A 21,070-nucleotide genomic window follows, 5' to 3' on the forward strand; every position below is an offset into this window, starting at 1 on the left:
AATCTTCCGTCCCCGCCTCGGTGTATTTCTAGAACACTCCCTTACTAAAATAGAAAAGAACTAAAAAGACGTATCTCAATTATTAAACCTTTCCGAATCATGATAGAGAAAGGGGCTTCTGTCACGCTGTCATCTTGTCTGTAGTTAATAGAACAGTTTTTAGGTTTTGTTTAGTTAACTTACTCATATTGATAAGTAACTTAAGCGTTCGGCAAGGAATTACCCTGCGAGGCCATTGGCGAGCGAGGGAGAGAAACCAATGGCCTAAAAGTAAAGGCCGATTTAGACGCTACGATTTTTGCCTACAACCATCGCATTCGACACGCTCAGCACACAACTCAAGTCGAAAAGACAAAGCAAAGGCTACCCACCCTATCTGAGTGGTCAAAAGACAGAAAAATACATGAATACTGAAAAACATATATATTTATACCTTTGAAGTAGCATTTTCACCTCAAAACAGCTTCCAAAACAAGCCCAATTTACCCACCTAAAAAACGAGATACGAGGAAAAGAAACCAACCATTGCAAAGAGGGAATAATAAACTTTATTTCTAATCTGATTTTAAAGAATAAAGTGAGAGGACAAATATCTATTTTTTTTCTGTATTTATGTATTGTTTTGTCGCTTGACCACTCAGATGTACAAAAAAGGAACGCGCGCATGCATTGCCGATCTTCATGAGCTCGCAAGGTAGCAAGGAATCTATGAAACGGGATTTAAGAAATGGGAGTTGACCTCTAAAAGGGGACGTAACAGCGTCCTTTATAAGTGGTACTTGAGAGCCTGGGGGCGATCGTCCTATCTTTTAGGGTTTAAAATTCTACTAACTGTTGTCCCTTAGGGGGTGTTCAAATGTTTTTCGCTTCTTCTATCCCTAAGCACTGAATGGTTCTCGCGCTTGTGGATCATCACATCCAAATAACAACTTGACATGAATGTAGTCAAAAACGAGATGTGCTCCACGGTGGCGTTAAGGCCGCAATTCAGGAATAAACTGAAAATGTGTTTGTGTTGTTGTTTTTATCGTTTAACTCTGCAGGGCCAAATTTTCAAAAACTATAAGGAAATGACCAGTAGGGGCGTGGCTGTGACCCACCCCTATATTTTTAAAGTTTCTGTACTGTGCTCCCCCCCCCCCCCCCCAAATCTTACGTGGCCTGCTACGGCTCTGCTCTGGTGTAGCAAGGAAGTAGTGACGGCGAATGCAAAAATTGTCGGAATAATTTCAACCATTGCAATCACGTGTGAAGCTTGCCATGCGCACTAGCTCTGCTCTTGTAGTGCATCCGCCATCGGATGTAGAAAATGGACAAACGTTGTCTAACACACATGTTCATGTACCATGTTGGTCTCTTTCTTCGGCTGCAAATAAAATCATTTTCTTGTAACAAGAGAGCAAAAGTACGCCAGTCCATTTAAAGATCCGTAATTGATAATTTTTCGTTTTACGGAGAATAAATTAAAGGAACGATTATTTGTGACATCCTCGAGACGTCTACGCCAAACAATGAAACAATTTTTTGCTATAAAATGCATCACATTTTAAATATAATTAAATATAACATTTTAATATAAGCTGGCACAGGTCATTGAACCTTACCATAATAAAGTCCTACTTGATCCGCTCTTGTTGAATCCCCTTAATATTAATTTAAACAAAACTCGCACTTCCTCTAGTCTCTAAATACACCACTTACGTGTAATTTAGTCGATTTAGTACCACCTTCTTTTATAGAATTGAATTTACCAAGAAGGGAATTATAGTGTAAGTATACTTGTGCATGTAATGAGTAGCATTGGTATGAAAACCGTATTTTGTAAGAACTTCAGATATATCATCAATTTTTTTGTCGACATCGTGTCTCTTATTTCGAATTTAATAACAACAATTCATAATCTATTTTGCCTTGGGCTTTTACGCATTTCATTTCATTTCCAGTGAAATTTCCGATGTAATTTCCAGAAGGGCTTGTAGAAGATGTAGATAGTATAAGGGTGATATACCCGCTTGTATCTTAACTTATATCTGTATAATGCAAACGTGCGTCGTTTTTTAGAAACTCTAGTTATATGTTTATCCCGTTGTTAACGCACCCTTTATTATCACCATAACATCGCATGTATGTAAATGACATCTCGTGATGTCACTGCTGTAATATTAGTATCTCCGCAAATGTGAATCGCACTGCTGCAGTGACTGCTGGTCTTCAGCCTGAATGGGAAGTTCTTTGGGCAGCAGTAAATGTAGAAAAGACGAGAACAAGCCGCAGTTCGAGCGCAAGGCCGAAACAGAGGACGCAATCGGGCACAATGTGTCGGATATCGAGATCATGGACATGAGTGGCTCTCGCGTAGTAGCCGATCTCACGTCTGGTAGGTACTCTTGGGTTCCTTGATGATATCCCCATGTCACCATCAGTTAGAAACACTAACACATCAAAATAAACACCATCGACGGACAGGGCTTCAAGACAAATATCCTTTGTCCGTTGGACATTTTATTGAATCAACTGAAATTGACAAAATGCAAAGATTGCTTAAAATCACAGGGTTTTTAACAAATTAGTCAGGCAAATGTGCCAATGATAATAGCACACTTCTTGATAACAATATTTCGATGTGGAATTCTATATTTGTATTATTTCTCAAACTGTTCGAGTTTTCTCAGTTGCCATAACAAGGAAGATTGGAAACGTTGCATAGGATCAATGAGAATTAGTTCGAGAATCCAATTAAAACACGTATCTTGAGTTAGTCTAGCGAACCTCAATAATAACAGGTGTTTCGTGTGTTTTTCACCCTCAATTCAAGTCTATTGGATATTGAAGTCCTACAACGGCAGTCCTAAAATAATCGTCCATTTTTTATGTGTTTGCTTCGCTCCCTCTTTTGTATCGCTTTAGTGTTTATAACTTTAAATATATTCAAGCCGGAATTGTGTGAATATTGTGTATTTGTTCCGCTTCTACGAGTCTCGCATGCGTAATACCTATTTATTTACCTGTCTTTTTGTTTATAAACCCTTGCCGCCTTTAGTTTCCTTGATAGGTTGTGTATAAATCGGTGAGCCATCCCGAAGGGGAAAGAGGCAGGCAGTGTATGGAATGGCAAGAGGACGGCGGGTGGTTAAGCTGGGAATCGTTGTGGTACACTTCTTTGTGAGAATGGTTATCCTATAAGTTTTAGGATAAGAGGGTTCGTTAATGCCAACATGTTCTTTCCTCTTTTTTTTTTATAAGTATATTTCTCCATGCATCCTCTCTATATAGGACTACAACCGACCACAACAGTAACTTCTGATATCTGATATCTTCGCTTCTTCGTATGCCGATGCTCACCGAATAATGTCTTCTTATAGGTGGAATCACCCAAGAGGACAGTCAGAATCAAAAGTCGAAACCTCAGGCGACAAAGGTCATCAAAGCTTGGAAATGATCTTCTGCCATACCACAAGGAGTTATTACAGTCACTGCGCATGTACCGGGATTTCTTTATCACGGGCTTCGTAATATACAGATGATATATGAAGATATATCTAAAAAATATAAACTACACCAAATAATTAAAACAAATAACTAGTCTCGATATCAACCAGAATGATAGATTAGTAAAACAAAGATTCAAGACTCTACCCTCTACTTGAATACTAAAAACGATTAATAAACTTATTTTGTTTTACCGACCTTCCTTGTTGCCCCCCTGGGATATTATTCGAGGTTGTCTGTTGTTCTAAAATGTATTGGCAACAATAAGACACGGAAAGCCTGCGCAGGAGGGTACTAGGAAAGACTTGGGAACGTGGAGGGAACAAATGTAAGCGTAAGAATTGTGCGCGCCAAACAAGTTTCCTTTTTCCCTTGAAACCGACTTATCGTACGATAAAGAAAGTCGGATGAAAAATAGCCAGACGCATAGAAAATAGCCAGACGGTAGTTAAAAAATAATAATATGATGATTATCATATTTTCTACTCAATAACAGGCAAGCATGTATAAAACATGCCATTAGTTCACGGTACTAATCATCTTTATTTGCTGCGGCTTGTCTTGTCACTCGCCATTTACAATCCGAGGCAACATTTTAAATAGGTGTTTATGACCCCAAAATGTAGCCCAGTCCTTTTTTGCCCTCAAACCTACTAAAACAAGATAACAAGTAAAAAAAATTATGTTAGCTGCGTAGTTATCTAATATCACACATCTTTTTTATCGATTGAAATTCATTCTCTGACGTCATACTCATACCATGACGTCATAATAACGATTTCACGTGTTCCTTTTTGCACGCGTTTCCTACCCCCCAGCCCATCCCTAATGCTATCGTTTCCCGCCCGATATCTGCTGCTCGGCGGTAAGCGATGGGAGTGGGTGCGTCAGGTTATAAACGCGATAAAAAATTTCATACAAGCTGCTCTAAAAAGGATCCACAACCTTTGGGCACGTCAAGGGCGCCAAAGTTCATAGGAAAAGACTCTACGGATCTGGCCATATCTGATCTGTGTTGCAATGACCCCAAGAATATCCAGCCTCTGGCAAAAAGTATGTAAAACCCCAGATATGTTGTAGGTCTATTGTTTATTCCAGTCAATCTCTGTTTAGTCTAATTTCCCACGCAAATCCCATTTTCTAGTGCATAGCGCGCGCTTTATTATGGCTAATAGCATTATTCCACTCCTGCTAAAAAAGAAACATCATTTCACCTTAAAAAAGGGAGTATGACATGATTTGATTGTCATTAACCTGGAATTGAATAGTAACTTTATAGCACACTGAACAATTAAAGGCTTCTTGCATCTTATGGCATATGGTGCACATCGTAAGGATTTCAGCATGCAAACGGATTTTTTTCACTAGGACGTAGGCGTAACATATAAAAAATTCCCAAATTCCAACTGATTACAATTGATCTTTCTTGCGGTTGTGTTTAGTGGGTTTTCACAAGTGTAGACTTTTTAAGGTCTCCTTTAGTCGCATCCCGATGCTAATGTTTGGCCGCGCTGTCTCAACTACAAGGTTCTTTCGCCCGCGCATAATAAAGACGTAGTCAGCCTGTTTTTTTTTTATCTAACTTTGAGGAAGAGGCTCTGGGAGAGATCCGATGCCATTTTTTTGGACACGCTCTCTCAACCACAAGGTTTCTTTGCCCGCGCATAATGAAGACGTAGTCAGCTTGTTTTGCTCTAACTTTGATGAAAAGGCTCGGGAGAGCTTTGCGCAAAACAGGTTTTGCGTACACAGATCTAGTAAGTCTGGTAAATCTCTCACCTGTATTGCGCTCGCCTTTAAAAAACGTGCACCCAACAAGTACAGTATTTTTAGTGTAGGGGAACGCCATAATAGGGGGAGTCGTATCTACTGCCTCTTGGTTTGGCCTTATAGGGCTAGAAAAAGTCTTGTCATGTATTTGTACACTTCCAGAGTCGAGAAAAACTAAGTAATGACAGACATTCTTCAACAGAAACAATGGAGGAGTCAGAGCAACCGAAAATCGCAAGCGAAGTCGAAAAAAACCCTGAAACGGCATCTGATCTCCCTGTGCATCCACTGGCCCCTGTCTCCATGGATACTATTCCTAAATCAAGCAACAGTGCTTCTGATACTCACATGACCGAGTCAGCCAATGAACACCCAGAAAACGTTCGAGGCCTAGGATTAAAACACGGCTCTATGGAACGACACCCATCGGTTAATCAAGAGGTTGTGAGAGAGCTGACAAGTCCCCCGGTCCTAAGTGCGAATGATCGACGAAAAACGTGGGCGCATCTTAGTACCCCTCCCCTCAGATTACCAGCAATCGAAAAGCCAAGGATCGGTAGCGTTAGAGTGGTGGGTAGTTTATCCATAAGAATGCGCACGCCTTAGCCACGCCTGTCTTGAGAGACTCGGTACAATTTTACAGCTGTCTAACAGACAAATAAATATTTTAGTGGTTTTGCGGTTGGGTATCAAAAGTGGTTCAATTTATGAGATCTATACCAAATTCTTCCAAGCTCTCAATTGTCTGCCGCTAGTAAGACAGCCATTGTTTGCTTAAAAGGCCGGCGTTATATTATTGAAACCCACGGGACTTCCACTGGCCTCGAGTATGCTTTACATGAGTTTTGTTCCAGAAAAAGGATGTGATCGGACAGCAGATGTCTGCACAGAATCGCATATACTCACATATTTTTGCGTTCTGTAATCACAATACGACGAACTCGATACAAAATGAAATTCACGATAATCTATTAATATCACAGGAGCCATTGGACCATACTGCACTAGCCTCGCCCCCATGTATCAGCCCTCAAAAGACTTGCGACGGAGTCAGGGATACAAACCACAGGGAACCCATGGACGACGCTCTATAGTAGACTTGCAGATAATATGGAGACACATAAACTGCACAACCAAAATACCGCCCTCTGCTTCCATCCCTTGCATCTAGTTCTTTATCAAAAAGTGTATAAATGTTCTGAATAAAAAAGGTAATGTAGCTTCTTGTTTGTATATCCAGTATCTGAACCGTCCTAGATAAAAAAATGTCCAATAGTTGAAAGACCCAGAACCCATCAAATACTTGTGGTATCCCTGTTTTAGGTAGACTGTGTGACAGCCTGGGAACCAGGCGAGCCTGCATCATTTGCATAAAGCAATTCCGTGTCAAAGTCTAAGACACGTGGTTGTTCTAAATATTTTTGCGTCCGGTTCGCACAACATTGTACGCTTTTCTTACAAAAACATGGACCATCCGATGAAATCAGGAACCGATGTCAGATCTCAATGCTTTGCCGAGTGCTCCCTACAAGTTTTAAAAGGAGAAAGCAGTCTGAACACGGAAAATAAGGGAGAATGCCGGCTTGAAGTTGTAGTAGACAATCCCAACTCAACTTGCACAGTTCACATTCAAACCGGTAATTTCCTGATTTATGACAATCTGTTGTTGGTTGACGTTAAATTTACGTTTTGATGAGCTTTTAAGCCTGTTTTGAATCTTGGATTGTCATTTAATTGTGTTTTCAGGAGTGGAGTTCTCCGTTAGCTTGAATGTTTCGATAGATACCAGTCATTCCCAGGTCGGCCGGCTACGCTACCTTCTAGATGTACCTGAACATTGTTTTAGTTTATTGCTGACATTTCCAAGACAAGAAGGTTTGTCGAGTTTACAATTAAGTATGACTGGTGTCTTATCTCACTCTGGCGGAAACATTTGTGTGGTCAAGTAATAACAAAGCACTGTTGGTTTGTAAGCTTTAAGTTATTTTCCCTGCAAAAAAGTAAATTCAATACTATAGTTAGGTATATGAAAATAAGAATCATGTTTCTTTAGCCCTCTGACATGTTAAACTGTATACATATCTAACATTTCATTATAACAAACATTATTTATTACCCTAGACCCTATATTGTGCCTATACTCTGTTATTAGCAGTAAACGAATGGCGTTATAAGTGGACTATTCATATTCCGATTTAACCCTAACTCAACCTGCAATTCAAAAAATGTTACTATGAAATACTGCAGCGTATTTACATAAAAAAATATTTACAGAGAATCAGATTTGTCTAAAGCATAAAACTTTCACTTCCAGATAACGTATCTAAAGTATATGATATACCATGCATAACTAACAAGATTGTGTTATTTAGTGAATGTAAGAGAAAAATAAATTGAATCAGTTTTTCTAATTAGCTCACGTTGACTTCTGGTTATTACCTAGAAACTAACAGAAAAAGCTTTTAATTTTAAAGCTCTTTATTGAATCTTATGTCATTTTGTCATTCATATAGCTAAATTTTATTCTTATTTGTTTAGAAATGCTAGAGTTTAAAAAGTTATTACAAAATGCTTCTGGAGAGTCAAAGTCGGTGTCTCAATTTAACGAGAGAACAGAGGAAGCATCTGCGGCCCAGTACTTCCAGGTACAATATTAGCAAAATTATATTCAATTGGATTAAAACATTTCCCTTGTAACAGTTTTTATAAGAAACCTGTTAAAAAAATTAAGCTAAAGTTAGGTTGAGCATGTGTTAATTACATTGTCTAGTACCAAGGTGGGTAGCGATGTCATTGTCATTGTTTAGTACCAAGGTGGGAAGAGATGTAATTGTCATTGTCATTGTTTAGTACCAAGGTGGGAAGAGATGTCATTGTCATTGTTTAGTACCAAGGTGGGAAGAGATGTCATTGTCATTGTTTAGTACCAAGGTGGGAAGAGATGTCATTGTCATTGTCGTTGTTTAGTACCAAGGGGGGAACAGATGTCATTGTCATTGTTGTTGTTTAGTACCAAGGTGGAAAGAGATGTCATTGTTTAGTACCAAGGTGGGAAGAGATGTCATTGTCATTGTTTAGTACCAAGGTGGGAAGAGATGTCATTGTCATTGTCGTTGTTTAGTACCAAGGTGGGAAGAGATGTCATTGTCATTGTTTAGTACCAAGGTGGGAAGAGATGTAATTGTCATTGTCATTGTTTAGTACCAAGGTGGGAAGAGATGTCATTGTCATTGTTTAGTACCAAGGTGGGAAGAGATGTCATTGTCATTGTTTAGTTTAAGGCCAGTGTACCCCAGAGAAAATGGGATTTCACTTCTAGTATAAACATAAATACTCTCCCCCATGGAAGGTGGCCCTTTGGGTCAAAAAGGGTAGGGGGTGAAGCGAATGTTGGAACATTACCCTAAAAATACACCAAAGAAATGACTACCTGAAATAATTACCAATTCTCAAATACATCTTGAGCAAAAGGTCAATTGTCTTTGCAGTTTCTTGGCAAATCATTAATTTAGAAACTGAAGATACATCCCACATTTCTTACCCTTAAGAAATAACAGAATTTTATTCTTTCAAAGATTTTGTGGGGGCTTCCCTTAATATATGAAATGTTTATTCATATTGTTATCTGGTGTTTTTTGTTTTTTTCTTGTGCCCCCCCTCCCCCCTCCCCCCGGCCTATACAGTACCTCTGTTTTGTTGCATACTTACCAATGGCTAAATTGTCATCTTTGTATTGCTTATTACTTGTTGGTGTTTCTTGTACAGTTTTATGGATACCTCTCACAGCAACAAAACATGATGCAGGTATAGTAATGCTTACACCATCCAGCACTTCCAACAGCATGTTTATCTGTGTCTTTGTTGCTTAAAGATTCCTTATGTGTTTGTCATTGTTGTTTTATATTTTTGTTTATTTTTTCTCTAGGACTCTATCAGAACATCAACATATCAAAGAGCAATGCTTCAGAATGTTGCTGATTTCCAGGATAAGGTGATGAAACAGTGATTACTGAAAAATCAATAAGTTGTACTTGATGTATAGGGTGTCAATCTTGGTTGTTTAGGGTGACATGCGTTGTATACTGTAAGGTGGTGTAGCATGAAGTTGCATCATCAGCGAACTTAGGGTTGCAATCTTTTGCCTAAAGGAAGCGTCTTCTGTGTATCATATTATGTTTCAATTATGTTGTGTGTTATATGAGCCGGTGTCATGTGTAGCATGAGATTACATTGGTTACATAAAATGACAAGTTTTACACACGGTGACATAATTGTGTTATACTAGGTGTTATGTGTAACATCAGGTGACATTGGTAACATAATGTCATATGTTTTACAAGCTGTCGTTATTGTGACATTATGTGTTATGGTTTGGTCACATGTTTTGAGATATCTAGTTACCTTGGCTTAGTTTTTTGAACCTGACATCTTTGTATTCATCCTATGCAGGTGGTAATTGATGTTGGTGCTGGGTCTGGTATCTTGTCGTTCTTCGCTATCCAGGCAGGAGCAAGGAAGGTTTACGCCATCGAAGCAAGCTCAATGGCTGCCCATGCTGAGGTAGGTTGTATTCGCATGAGATGTCACTAGACAAAATATTTTTATATACCTGCATCCTACTTTTAGCTATCATGATCTCAATTAAGCAGAATGATTTGAAGCAACTAAGTTGCAGTGCAATTACTTTGTTCCGACAAGTGACAAGTAAGAAATTGCAACTGAAACTTGTTGAAACCTTTTTGTTTGTATGAATATTTAATGTGTCTGCCTTTCTCCATGAACAGCTACTGCAATTACTAATGACAAACAATTCTAAACATAACAGATGCTAGTTAAGAAGAATAACCTCCAAGACCAGATTATTGTCATTCCTGGAAAAGTTGAAGAGGTGAGCAGTATGTTGTGTAGAGTCATAGCAGGGGATCCGAGATGATGATTGTATGGGGGACAAAACAAAACATGGCAACATTTCTCTTGTTTTTTTTTCAAACTTACAATTTCTTTGTGTGCGTTTTGGACCTTTAAGAAATGTTTTCCACGTCAGAGACCCTCCCCCTGAAAATCAACTCAAATGTTGATTTTATCCTGATAACAGCCCTTGTGCATATGTGAGTTGTTATCTGATTTACTTACAGTATGTTCAATGACAATGCAATTGCGTTATGTTTGGTCAGGTCAATGTCCCAGAGCAAGTCGACATGATCATATCTGAACCTATGGGTTACATGTTGTACAATGAACGCATGCTTGAGAGCTATGTTCATGCTAAGAAGTGGCTCAAACCAGGAGGTATTTTTTGATGATGTCCTCAATCTTAATAGATCAACTTAATTTAGAATGCTATTGATTACTATTTTTTTCAGAAAAAATTTAAATTTAATGGTCTCTTCCTTCTGTTATGCAGGCAGCTAGGGGTGGGAATAATCAGGCACTCACCAAATATTTTATTTTTTGACACTTATGTCTTGGCTCCTCCAAGAATATCCTGTCCTTTGTATGACCATTTTATGACACATCTTTTATCTTAATTGTTCCAGGTAAAATGTTTCCGACACAAGGCGATCTTCACATTGCACCATTTTTCGATGATGCTCTTTACCTTGAGCATTTCTCAAAGGCAAATTTTTGGTGAGATATTTTATGGGGTATACTGTAATTTACCCTTTATTTTCTAGCTTGTCTTCTGGTTTTTCTAAATATTACAGTTTACTTCTTTCAGGTACCAAAACTCATTCTATGGGGTGGACCTTTCTACACTTCGACAGGCAGCACTCAAAGAGTACTTCAAGCAGCCAGTTGTTGTGAGTCAGTCTATGGTTAATCTGTCCAACCCTCATGATTTTGTCACGATTTTTCATTTGAAAATCTTGAATCCTGGCCCGACTAGGATCAGATAAATAAAAGCATAATTTCCATAGTGTGTGGTTATTTTTATTGTGTTTTCCAATAAAACTATGGTTTTCTTCACTTCCCTGATACATTAAATACTTTTTACCTGTGATAGCATTTTCAGACTCTTTTTGGTCTTTCAGCACTAGGCAATAACACAAAATGGTGATAATATTTTTTGTAGGGGGAGGGGGATAAATATAGTCTTGTAAAATCACTATTTGAAAAGTCTACAGGCTGGGACTGTAAATGATAAGTTTTAGTGATCTGGGCAAACATTGACAAGGAGAGTTGGTTGAATGTTTTCTATTTCACAGGACACTTTTGATGTGAGGATCTTGATGGCCAAGCCCGTGACTCACTCTGTGGACTTCCTAGAGATAGAAGAACAAGATTTACACAGGTTAGTAGATGTTAGAACATTCAGTTGTGAGTAATACATTGGGCATAGATGTGGATGGAGGTATGCATGATCAGCCTTTACTATTTCTTAGTAGCCTCAAAAAAGATTGTTCTCCCTACACAGAATGGAGATCCCATTGCAGTTCACCATTCTGACCAGTGGTTCTCTGCATGGTCTGGCCTTCTGGTTTGATGTGTGCTTTAGAGGCAGCCAGTAAGTCTACATTTAGCATTGATATACTGTAACAGTTTTTTTTCATTTTAAACAAACATGAACTGTTTCTTCATAGGGCCCCTGTTTGGTTATCAACAGCACCACATGAGCCACTAACTCACTGGTACCAGGTAATACAATGTTTTTTTTTGTATAGTCCATTTTCTCTGTATTTTTGACAAATTCCCATACAATTTATGTATTTTTGGCTGCAGGGTCTCCCTTGACCCTTCCCCTGGGGGAAGGGGGGGGGGGGGGTTGGCTTCAACAAACCCTCCATTGTACTATGGCCTGCCTTTATATTTAAATTTCTTTTGTATGGTTTAATTAATTTAATTATGGTTTATTATCTTGATGTCTCTATTTGTAGGTCCGCTGCCTGTTTCAAACTCCAATATTTGTGAAAGCAGGACAAAGTGTTTCAGGCAGATGTGTACTCAACTCAAATGCAAGGTAGTTCACCTTCAATTGATACAGGGGTGTAGCTGTATAGGGAGTGACCCTCAAATCAGGAGACAAAATGGCCCTCTCCATAGAAATTTCTTGTATTTGAATGCCCTATACATAACCATATTTTAAGAACAAGAGGATGGGTGGGTGGGGCTTTTGGTACCCCCCTGGATGTGTATCCAGGGATTTCTGTTTCTTTGAAAAAAAAAAATTTCTGACCTGGAATATTTAGGTAAAATTAATTAGTAAAATGTGATTTCAGAGCTCAAAGCCAAAATTGGCAAAAGAATATCCCTGTTTAGTAAAAAAAAATGTGTGTTCTTTCAGGCAAAGCTACGATGTTGAGTTTGAACTTGGTATTGATGGTACCACAGTGAGGTCCAGGAACACAGTAGACTTAAAGAACCCCTATTTTCGTTACACTGGTGGTGTCCCATCAGTGCCTGCGGGCTGCAACAACTCGTCACCAACAGAGCTGTACTGGTCCATGACTAATGGGGAAAGCATGGGCGGAGGAGAAGCCCTCATGTCCACTGGTGGCCAAGGGCCCATCGTGAATGCTGGAGGAATACCAGCAGCATCTGTGTACAATAATAGTAAGTCCCTTTTACTGTTAAATAGTTGGTTATTACTGGACGTGACAATCCTCCACTCCCCTAGCTTTGCCTCAAACCACAGCACACGGGTGAGTTTTGAGGAGGGGTGTCCACAAAAAGGCAAAAAGAAGAAGGTTACTTCACCTTCAACCTCTATGTAGTTTTAAATGTGAGCATTTTCATACGAGAATAGTTTGATTTGATTTGTTTTTTGTGTGTTATTCATAGGTTATGGAGGAGGACTATGGACAGCAGGTGGCTACACTCAGCCCAATCCTACTGCCCAGAACAACACATTTAGTGCCGCTGCTGGTTACGTCAACAGCAGTTATATCGCCAGCAGTCAACCTGCTCTCACATTTGGCCACACCACCCTGAGAAATAGCACACAGTATTCACAAGTGTACTCCAGGTAGCTGAATCGTTCAAAACACTGTGCTTATGTTTTTGAACCTCCCATGATACAAGCACAACTGGACCTGAATAGGTCTATGTATCCCAGCCAAACCATTGCTTCCATAACAAAAATAAGGGGTGCGATTTATTTTATAACCACTGTATGCACAAGACACAAGTGTGCTTCTGAAAGGTGTTTTTTTTTTGCAATAACAAAAATAACCAGATAGTAATGTGCATTTAGGCACAACAATTGTAAATACGAATGATTGTAGTCTAAGGCTACTTCTTATACTAGAGATGTTTCTCACTTGTAATCCAGGGAAAACATCGAAAATTTGGTGTTCCCTTTGATATATTTATTGCTTTTTTGCAAAAGCATTTTGGTCAGCCAGTATAAATAGTGATATTTTTCAATGGTTTATATCAGTAAAGTGGTGTTAGAGCTATCTGTTTTATTATTTTGTAGTACTGCTTAAATGGTATATCTTCCATTTTATGTATTATTGGCTTTTTTGCATAAGTATGTAGGAGCAAGGTATTCTTTTCATCTTTAAGTTGATAGTCTCACAAAATATTGTACATTTGCTGCTTTTTTTGTGAAAATAAAATCTACTGGCCTTTTCAGCTGTCTTTTTTTGGGCTAACCTGGAAAAATATAAAGAGATAACCTTTCGTCATTTTAGGACCCGCGCGTAACTCGTTCCATTTCAGTGAAATTACGAACAGTGAAGTTAGGGAGGCCTTGGAGAGCATTAATCCACTTAAAGCCACAGGGTACGACGACATTCCCCCAAGATTCCTAAAACTCGTTGCTAATGAGATATCGCCCTCCTTAACACGTATTTTTAATAGAGTGATTAGCTACAGCGTTTGGCCTAGTGACTAGAAAAAGGGCGAGAGGGTACCGATATTTAAGAAAAAAGATCCCCCAGGATAAAGTTAATTATAGACCGGTTACTATTCTAACAATTGTGGACAAAATCTTTGAACAAATTATTGGGAAACAGCTGAGAGCCAAGTTTGAATACATTTTCGACCCATTTATGTCTGCTTACAGGAAACTTTATAGTTGCGAAACAACCCTCGTACGTCTTGTTGAGGACTGGAGAAAAGCAAGGGACAACGGTCACACGACAGCTATTCTCAGTACGGACATGAGCAAAGCGTTTGATTCGTTACATCCTACGCTGATGATCGCCAAGCTAGAAGCTTATGGATTGAGCGAGCAAGCCCTCGGACTGATGAGATCGTATTTCACTGAACGTAAAAACAGGACAAAAATAGGCAACGTTACCAGTGGATGGGAGGAGGTAACCAGGGGCTGCCCGCAGGATCGTCGCTCGGTCCTTTGCTTTGGAACATCTACCAAAATGACCTATTGTTTATAAGTTGGGAAAGTCAGCTGTCTGTTCATGCAGATGATCATCAGCTATACTACAATCACCACAAGACTGATAAAGCTCTGGAAGCATTAAAAGTTGATGGCGAGAGAACCTCTCATTGGTACAAGGACAATTTCCTAGCCGGAAATCCCAAGAAATATCAAACTATGATAATCTCCAGAAAAGCCACAAGACCGTCGGATGGAGACATTGTGAAGATTGATGGAGTTAACATCAAGACTACGGACACCATGACACTTCTAGGTATATCTCTATGGCTTGTAAGAAAGCCAGCTCACGCGTGGGAGTTCTCATGCGTCTCCGCAAGCTAATCCCAGTTACAGCCAAGCTAAGAATATATAAAGCTGCAATCTTGCCACACCTTAGTTACTGTGGACTAACCTGGCATTTTTGCCGAAAGTCTGACAGCAATAAATTGGAGAGAGTGAACGAGAGAGGGTTGAGGGCAGTATATAACGACTGGAATTCTATTCCGAGCATTCTATTGGCCTTGGACACCACAGAATGTGGGTGTCCCATGCGATATTGTGACCACGAGATTTTTTCACTGTTGATGTGCTAAAGACTTGTGGCGCCAAACTGATATTCCACCAGTGTGGGCAATTTCCTCCATGAGCGTCGAAACTTTACACTTGCTAGCATTGAAGTTGATATTTGTTTCGTCGCTCCACTTGTTTAGACTTGTCAGTTCATCCTGAAAAGCTTATCGAAGAGATTCTTCGGTATAGCTGTGTCGTCTGCGTACATGTTAGTGCCTTTGTCTGTGGCGTCTGGTAGATAATTGATGAAGGTAATAAATAGAAGGGGGCCTACTGGGCGTCCTTGATACACCCTGGAAGTCACTTGTTCAAAATCCGTTGAGAGAAATTCTATTTCAACTAGTTCCACCTGAAACCACAGATTGACTGGACTATAAACCCATCCAAATATCCTGACCCTCATGTTTGGAAACCCAACATCATTTGTAAGCCAAACACAAAGATCCCTAACACAGAAGAACTTGAGGACAAAGTGAGCCCTAGAAGGCTTTTTTTATTTTTAAATCAGAGTAACAGGAAGAAAAACTGCATTTTGGAGGGATGAAAACTTTCAAATCAAGCATCCATGTTTGGGTACACAAGTTAATCATGCTGCCTTCATTGCCCTTGTTGTTAGTGACCAACACTGCAACTGCATAGTCTACTGTAGTAATTCCTGATCCCTTATCATTTTGTGTAGTTAAGCACAGCCAAAGTCTCAAGTTTGATATTTCCCATCATGACCTCAATCTCAGCAAGTAGTACATAGTACTAGTAGTACATAGCTGTCAACCCAGCTTGGACAGAAATCTTGTGACAGTAAATACATGAAAATACCCAAAAGAGCCAATGTGGGTGAATACAGAGAATGTATGAACATTCTCACAAAAATTTGGCTTGTGATGAGGTCCAAATTCTTCATGTGGGTGAGTTGACAGCTATGTTAGTAATAGCCCAGAAGTAAGCTTGTGCAATTGTCACTATAACATTAAATCCCACATTTATGAGATTGTAAGCCTTTACACAATATTCACAGTATGATGTTTCTGTCAATTTATGACCTTATTGTCATCATTTCCAATTGCTTCAAACCATTTTTTTTTATCATGAACAAGAAAGTAATATGCCAGAACAGCCCTTCTTTCCTGTAAGATTTTTTTCAGCTGAAGAAAGGAAGTATTTGAGGCTGCTTTTACACAGGAATAGGATATACAGATAATACCCTGGGATTTCTCTAACCATATACACTATAAGTGTAAATGGCTGTTTTGGATACCCAGAAATTGAAAAGAAAAACATTTTTACCTTATTCATATTTTTATTGACAGGCCTCAAATTGTAGTTGCTTGAGTCATGTACACATTCTATGCAACAATGGTTACAGGTTGGGAAAGGTTTACCTAAAGACTACAAATTAATGTACAGCTGCAATTATTCACAACTTTACTGCTTTACTGTTGTACTAAACTCAATAAAAGCTCTGCAACCATTATTACATATATATGGACGGCTTGTGTCCTTGAAAAACTGGGTTATAAGTGATACACAGTGTTCAGAATGGCCTGTGTAGTAGTAGCAGACAGTAGTAGACTGTAGTGATGATGCAGAAGTGCAGTTTATAATGCCTCTGCAACAGTTTCTGTCTTCTCAACTCCTTCAGTCTTAGAGGGCTCATCAAAATTCTCAACAAGTTCTGTTGGGAACAAGTAACAAAAACTTCAGAGAAATTTTTTTTAAGATAACATTTTTCAACCCTTACCCTTTAGACCCAGTACAAACACCTTAATTTTTATGTTCCTGATTCCAAATGCAAATGTAGGAAAATAAAATGAAAGAATAATCAGTTTTGTTCACTTGCATAAGTATTGGACAACACATGAAAAGATTAAAGTAACTACCGGTGTGCTTGACAATGATACCTCACTGAGAAATATGTTTAAGTGAAGTGTTTAACCATAGCTCTTTAAAACCTTCTTATGAAACCCATAACAAAGATCTCACTGTTAATTTAAAGGCATTTATTTTCTTACCAGGCACTTCATCATCCTCATCCTCGGCATTGACAGCCCCTGATCCCATCTCCGCTGTATAACAACAACAACCAATAATAAGACAAAGTTTTCAATCATCAAGTCCTATTACTATTACTGCCTATTACGGCCTCCTACTTATTTTGGGCTAATGGAAAAAATCACTAATCTGGTGACTCTGGTTATATTGAACATTTTACTACTTTTGCTATGTTTCATGGTTAAAAAATGGACCAGGAAGAATCGAATTAATAATTTTTTCAAAGTAGAGTCAAATTCATTAAGGTACAGTAAGCAAGATTAATGCCTCCACGAGAAAGAGCCTTGGTAATGGCAACATAACTTACTAAAGAAATAACAAAATTTCAATATATAACCATCAAAATACAATAAGCAGATCAGTAGTACTATCTAATCAATATTCTTCTTTTATACATACGTGGTGGGAATTTCTCAGCCAGTCTCTGCAAGTTAGTCAAACTGTCACCTCCCTATAAAAACAGGCAACAAAACATTAGCATTGGAACACCAACATTGGCTTTCAAAATCAAAGCAACAATGTAAAAGAATGTGTTGAATTGGCTTTCAAAATCACTGCAGCAATGTTAAAGAATGAGCAATGTTTTCTTACCAACTGATTCAGGATTCCAGGCAGCATTTCAGTGATAGCTGTAAAACAACAACAATTGAAATTGTGTCATAACCTTAGCACAGCAATAATCAATCAAAATAAGCAGGCATACTATTACATAATAATAGTAGCTGCAATGAAAAAACACTGGCAATTACTTTGCACCTTTATTCAAACTGACAACACTGTTTTGTCTCAATCATCATTAAACATTTGCTGTTAACACCTACAACATTTCTAAAATGGCCTATGCAATAAGACTATAATTTAAATGTCTTACATTGTACAATAAGGCTATAATTAAATGTCTTACACTGTACAATAAGACTATAATTAAATGTCTTACACTTGGTCTCTGCATGACCATTCACAGCAAATGTGTTAGCTCCCAGAGAGGCTTGCACTGGAACACAAACACACTATTAATAGGGGGCAAAAATGTGTACATTAAAAATATTGTAAAAACTATTGAGAATTTGTAATTATGAAGGGTTACAAAGTTAGGCTTGATGTCACTAGGGCTCATTGGTCTCACTAATGGCTGGCTCAATGGTCACACAGGCTTGTCCGTGACGTCAATTACGATATTATGCAACTTCTTTGCATCTATTCTTGCTATAAAATACCCATAAACACTCGAAAAAGGGGCATGTACTGCGGGCTAACAGAAACAAGCTGGAAATCATGCCTAAAACAAAGGAAGATACTGCTATAAATACCTTTAGGGTTGTTGAAGTGGATAACTGTGCCATCCTCTTTGATCATATTCACCTGCGACAAGCAAACAGCAAAAACCTTAACCGATGATCATGCAAAAGTTTAAGAGTTGTGCATTCAGTGCCAGCTGCCTCCATGTTTCACCAGCTTGAAACCCTTGAACCAGTTAAAACCCAGCTGAATCATCCTCTATGAGAACTTTAACAACACAAACAAGTGAAGACGAAATGATCCTTACCTCCTCAATACCAGGGATGGGATTGACAGACAACTTCTTGAGAGTGTTCTTGAAGAAAAGACAGTCACTGTTAGTTCGTTACGGCACACGGGTGAGGGTTTTCAAATCAGTCAAAATGTATGGTTTATACCTGCAGCTTTTTATCATCTGTGGTGGCTGTCCTGTGCAGGACCTTCTTTTTTCTCCTTGCCGTTCCCTATGACAATACTACAGTATGAGTAAACCTAGCCAATATCTAAATGCATCTTGACAATAAACACACTGCCAGTTGTCCATTTGTAGCCAAGCATTTTCACAGTATGAATAAGTGATTGATAGACCCTACCTACTAAAGACAGCAACTAAATGGAAGATGGTAGAGAAAGGCGTGTCAGGATACTTGGGGAGAGGTGCATGTCTGAGCAGCTGATTGGGCATAAGAACACTATATAACAGGTAACAGTTTTATAGTATTAAGTAATTTATAGATCCTACCTTTCCTCCTATTCTCACTTCCTTCTGGAGTTTAGCCAATTTTTCTTGGTTCATTTTGACAAATCTAAAACACAACATTTTGAGGTTAGCAAGAGCACTTATAAGTTTGATGCGGCAGAATAAAGTTAAGCACAGTCACGAGAATGGACAAGCAGTTGTGCTACATAACAAAAGCATGACACTTATTCAAACACTGAACTTCTGATGTGCCAAATCAAATACCATGTTTTTTTTTATTTTTTTAAAAAGAAACTCCACATCAAGTAAACTTTTACTACTTGCAACCTATTAAGTGCGACTCATTTAGTGAGACGTCTAAATCAATGTTACCCCAATGTATCTGTGTCGATACAAACAGACAATTACATTAGGCAAGGCAGGAGCGTGATGTGTTAATTGGGCCTTAAGCCGGGAAAATACGAGCAGCAAAATCGTACAACTATTGTGGCAGCATTGCTTCAAAAAAGTTTGTAAGTGACGTTGCTTGTTTTACTACCAGCGTGCCAACTTTTGCAACAAAACTTGGAGATGTAGCCCGTATTACTAAACCAACCAAACTTGTCTCGCAGCAAAGTGACGTCAGGCATACGCAAGATGATGCTTTAGTGTTTGTGATTAATGTAACGACAGTCACACATCAGTGTCATGGAGAAAAAAGATGGTGGATCAACAGCAAGAACCAGTCTATCCTTTGCTGCGACAAAAATTGGTTTGCCTGTTGTAAAACATGCAACAACGTCTTCGAACCTTTTATTGCAAATGCTGCCACAAAAGTTGTTCGGTTTTGCTGCTCGTATTTCCCCAGCTTTAGTCTTTGTACCAAGGCAATTTCTGGTTTGTTGACACTAAATACCATCTTCCCTCTTCCACAATACAAAGATCACACCCAGTCACTTAAAACTTCTATCAACTGCCAATGTTTTGTGAAGATTTGTAAAAAAAATAAAACGTACTAGTATATAACAAATTATTTTAAAGTTTGCGCTCCCCTAAGTTAAGGCACACATTCATTAGCGTCCACTACACCCATATTTTGACTGGCAAATGTCATTAAAGTTCCGAGTCAAAACATGGCACACAATATTACAATAATATTGACAGTTGTTTATAACAATTCTGGCAGCAAACGAAAATTCAAATAAGTATCTCCTAAGGATATATCAATACTTTAGACAACACGAATAAGTGAAGAAGTGGACAAGCTGTACGAAGATGTGGAACCATACGTTTACAGAGGTGTGGACTTTTTGCAACTTGAAATCCAGATATTCGAATCACACGTTATGTTCGCAAAGTATCGACATCGTAAATGTCGACATGGGCAACAAAATACGACTCTCCTATCGAATAATGTATCACATGGAGGAAATTAGGCTGTGGTAAAGCCACTTTACCGGCGCGGTGACAATCCAAGGAAAGCAAGGCTCAAAGTTATCGAATGTCCCAGTCCCGAGAGGCAATCAACGGCAGGAATGCCGGAAAATTAGTCTGCACAAGTGGTTAAGCGGTGTCTGCTGCTTTTGTGAAAGCTCTCGGGAGGGCAAGTTCGTAGCAGACAAGTTTCTATTCGCGGACCGTGACACATGCACACGATGCGGTAAGATGTCCGCTCAGAAAACCTTGCATCATGCGTCATAAAACAAAGAAAACTTCTAAAAATCTACGGAAAAACTAGCATAACATACAATTGATATATTACCCGTGTGTTATCAGGACTCAAATGTTGGTTTTTGGGCCTTTTTGTGCTATAAAGGCATCAAGAAATCTTCGGATTCCTACCACGAGGATAACTTGATGAGGAAAGGAGAGACGTGACTGCGCATGTTCGCCTATCGACGCCCGAATTGGAA

At 38.8% G+C, this 21,070-nt stretch overlaps 3 protein-coding genes across 7 annotated transcripts; 2 read left to right on the top strand and 1 right to left on the bottom strand.

Annotated features, from left to right (window-relative positions):
* The first annotated feature begins 4,251 nt into the window (after positions 1-4,251).
* On the top strand, positions 4,252-6,478 carry LOC116621204. Of its 3 annotated transcripts, none has more exons than XM_032387261.2 (3): positions 4,252-4,542; positions 5,462-5,756; positions 6,243-6,478. In XM_032387261.2, exons 1-3 carry the CDS (start codon positions 4,362-4,364, stop codon positions 6,265-6,267), a joined length of 501 nt encoding a protein of 166 aa, XP_032243152.2. In that variant the 5' UTR covers positions 4,252-4,361; the 3' UTR covers positions 6,268-6,478. The 3 variants fall into 3 exon arrangements, with proteins under 3 accessions (XP_032243152.2, XP_048584714.1, XP_032243150.2); XM_048728757.1 differs by having other exon boundaries at positions 5,462-5,700; XM_032387259.2 differs by having other exon boundaries at positions 4,258-4,542; positions 5,462-5,829.
* Positions 6,479-6,631: 153 nt separating this feature from the next.
* Positions 6,632-13,833, top strand: LOC116621203 (histone-arginine methyltransferase CARMER). The gene is made up of 16 exons (XM_032387258.2): positions 6,632-6,896; positions 7,006-7,134; positions 7,798-7,904; positions 9,025-9,063; positions 9,185-9,250; positions 9,709-9,819; positions 10,085-10,147; positions 10,434-10,548; positions 10,797-10,887; positions 10,979-11,060; positions 11,466-11,551; positions 11,675-11,764; positions 11,841-11,895; positions 12,135-12,217; positions 12,542-12,810; positions 13,039-13,833. The coding sequence occupies exons 1-16, from the start codon at positions 6,725-6,727 to the stop codon at positions 13,224-13,226; spliced, it is 1,746 nt and encodes a 581-aa protein (XP_032243149.2). The 5' UTR covers positions 6,632-6,724; the 3' UTR covers positions 13,227-13,833.
* A 2,595-nt stretch (positions 13,834-16,428) lies between these two features.
* On the bottom strand, positions 16,429-21,059 carry LOC5517135 (transcription factor BTF3 homolog 4). 3 transcript variants are annotated; one of them, XM_032387262.2, is made up of 10 exons: positions 20,920-21,059; positions 19,221-19,284; positions 18,877-18,942; positions 18,747-18,794; positions 18,511-18,562; positions 18,138-18,194; positions 17,792-17,829; positions 17,600-17,651; positions 17,161-17,214; positions 16,429-16,823 (listed from the first exon to the last, which is right to left on the bottom strand). In XM_032387262.2, exons 2-10 carry the CDS (start codon positions 19,272-19,274, stop codon positions 16,747-16,749), a joined length of 498 nt encoding a protein of 165 aa, XP_032243153.1. In that variant the 5' UTR covers positions 19,275-19,284; positions 20,920-21,059; the 3' UTR covers positions 16,429-16,746. The 3 variants fall into 3 exon arrangements, with proteins under 3 accessions (XP_032243153.1, XP_048586820.1, XP_001637218.2); XM_048730863.1 differs by lacking the exon at positions 20,920-21,059 and adding an exon at positions 20,615-20,725; XM_001637168.3 differs by lacking the exon at positions 20,920-21,059 and having other exon boundaries at positions 19,221-19,313.
* Positions 21,060-21,070: the final 11 nt, after the last annotated feature.

This window comes from Nematostella vectensis, chromosome 1, assembly GCF_932526225.1.
Source record: "Nematostella vectensis chromosome 1, jaNemVect1.1, whole genome shotgun sequence".
Classification (NCBI taxonomy): domain Eukaryota; kingdom Metazoa; phylum Cnidaria; class Anthozoa; order Actiniaria; family Edwardsiidae; genus Nematostella; species Nematostella vectensis.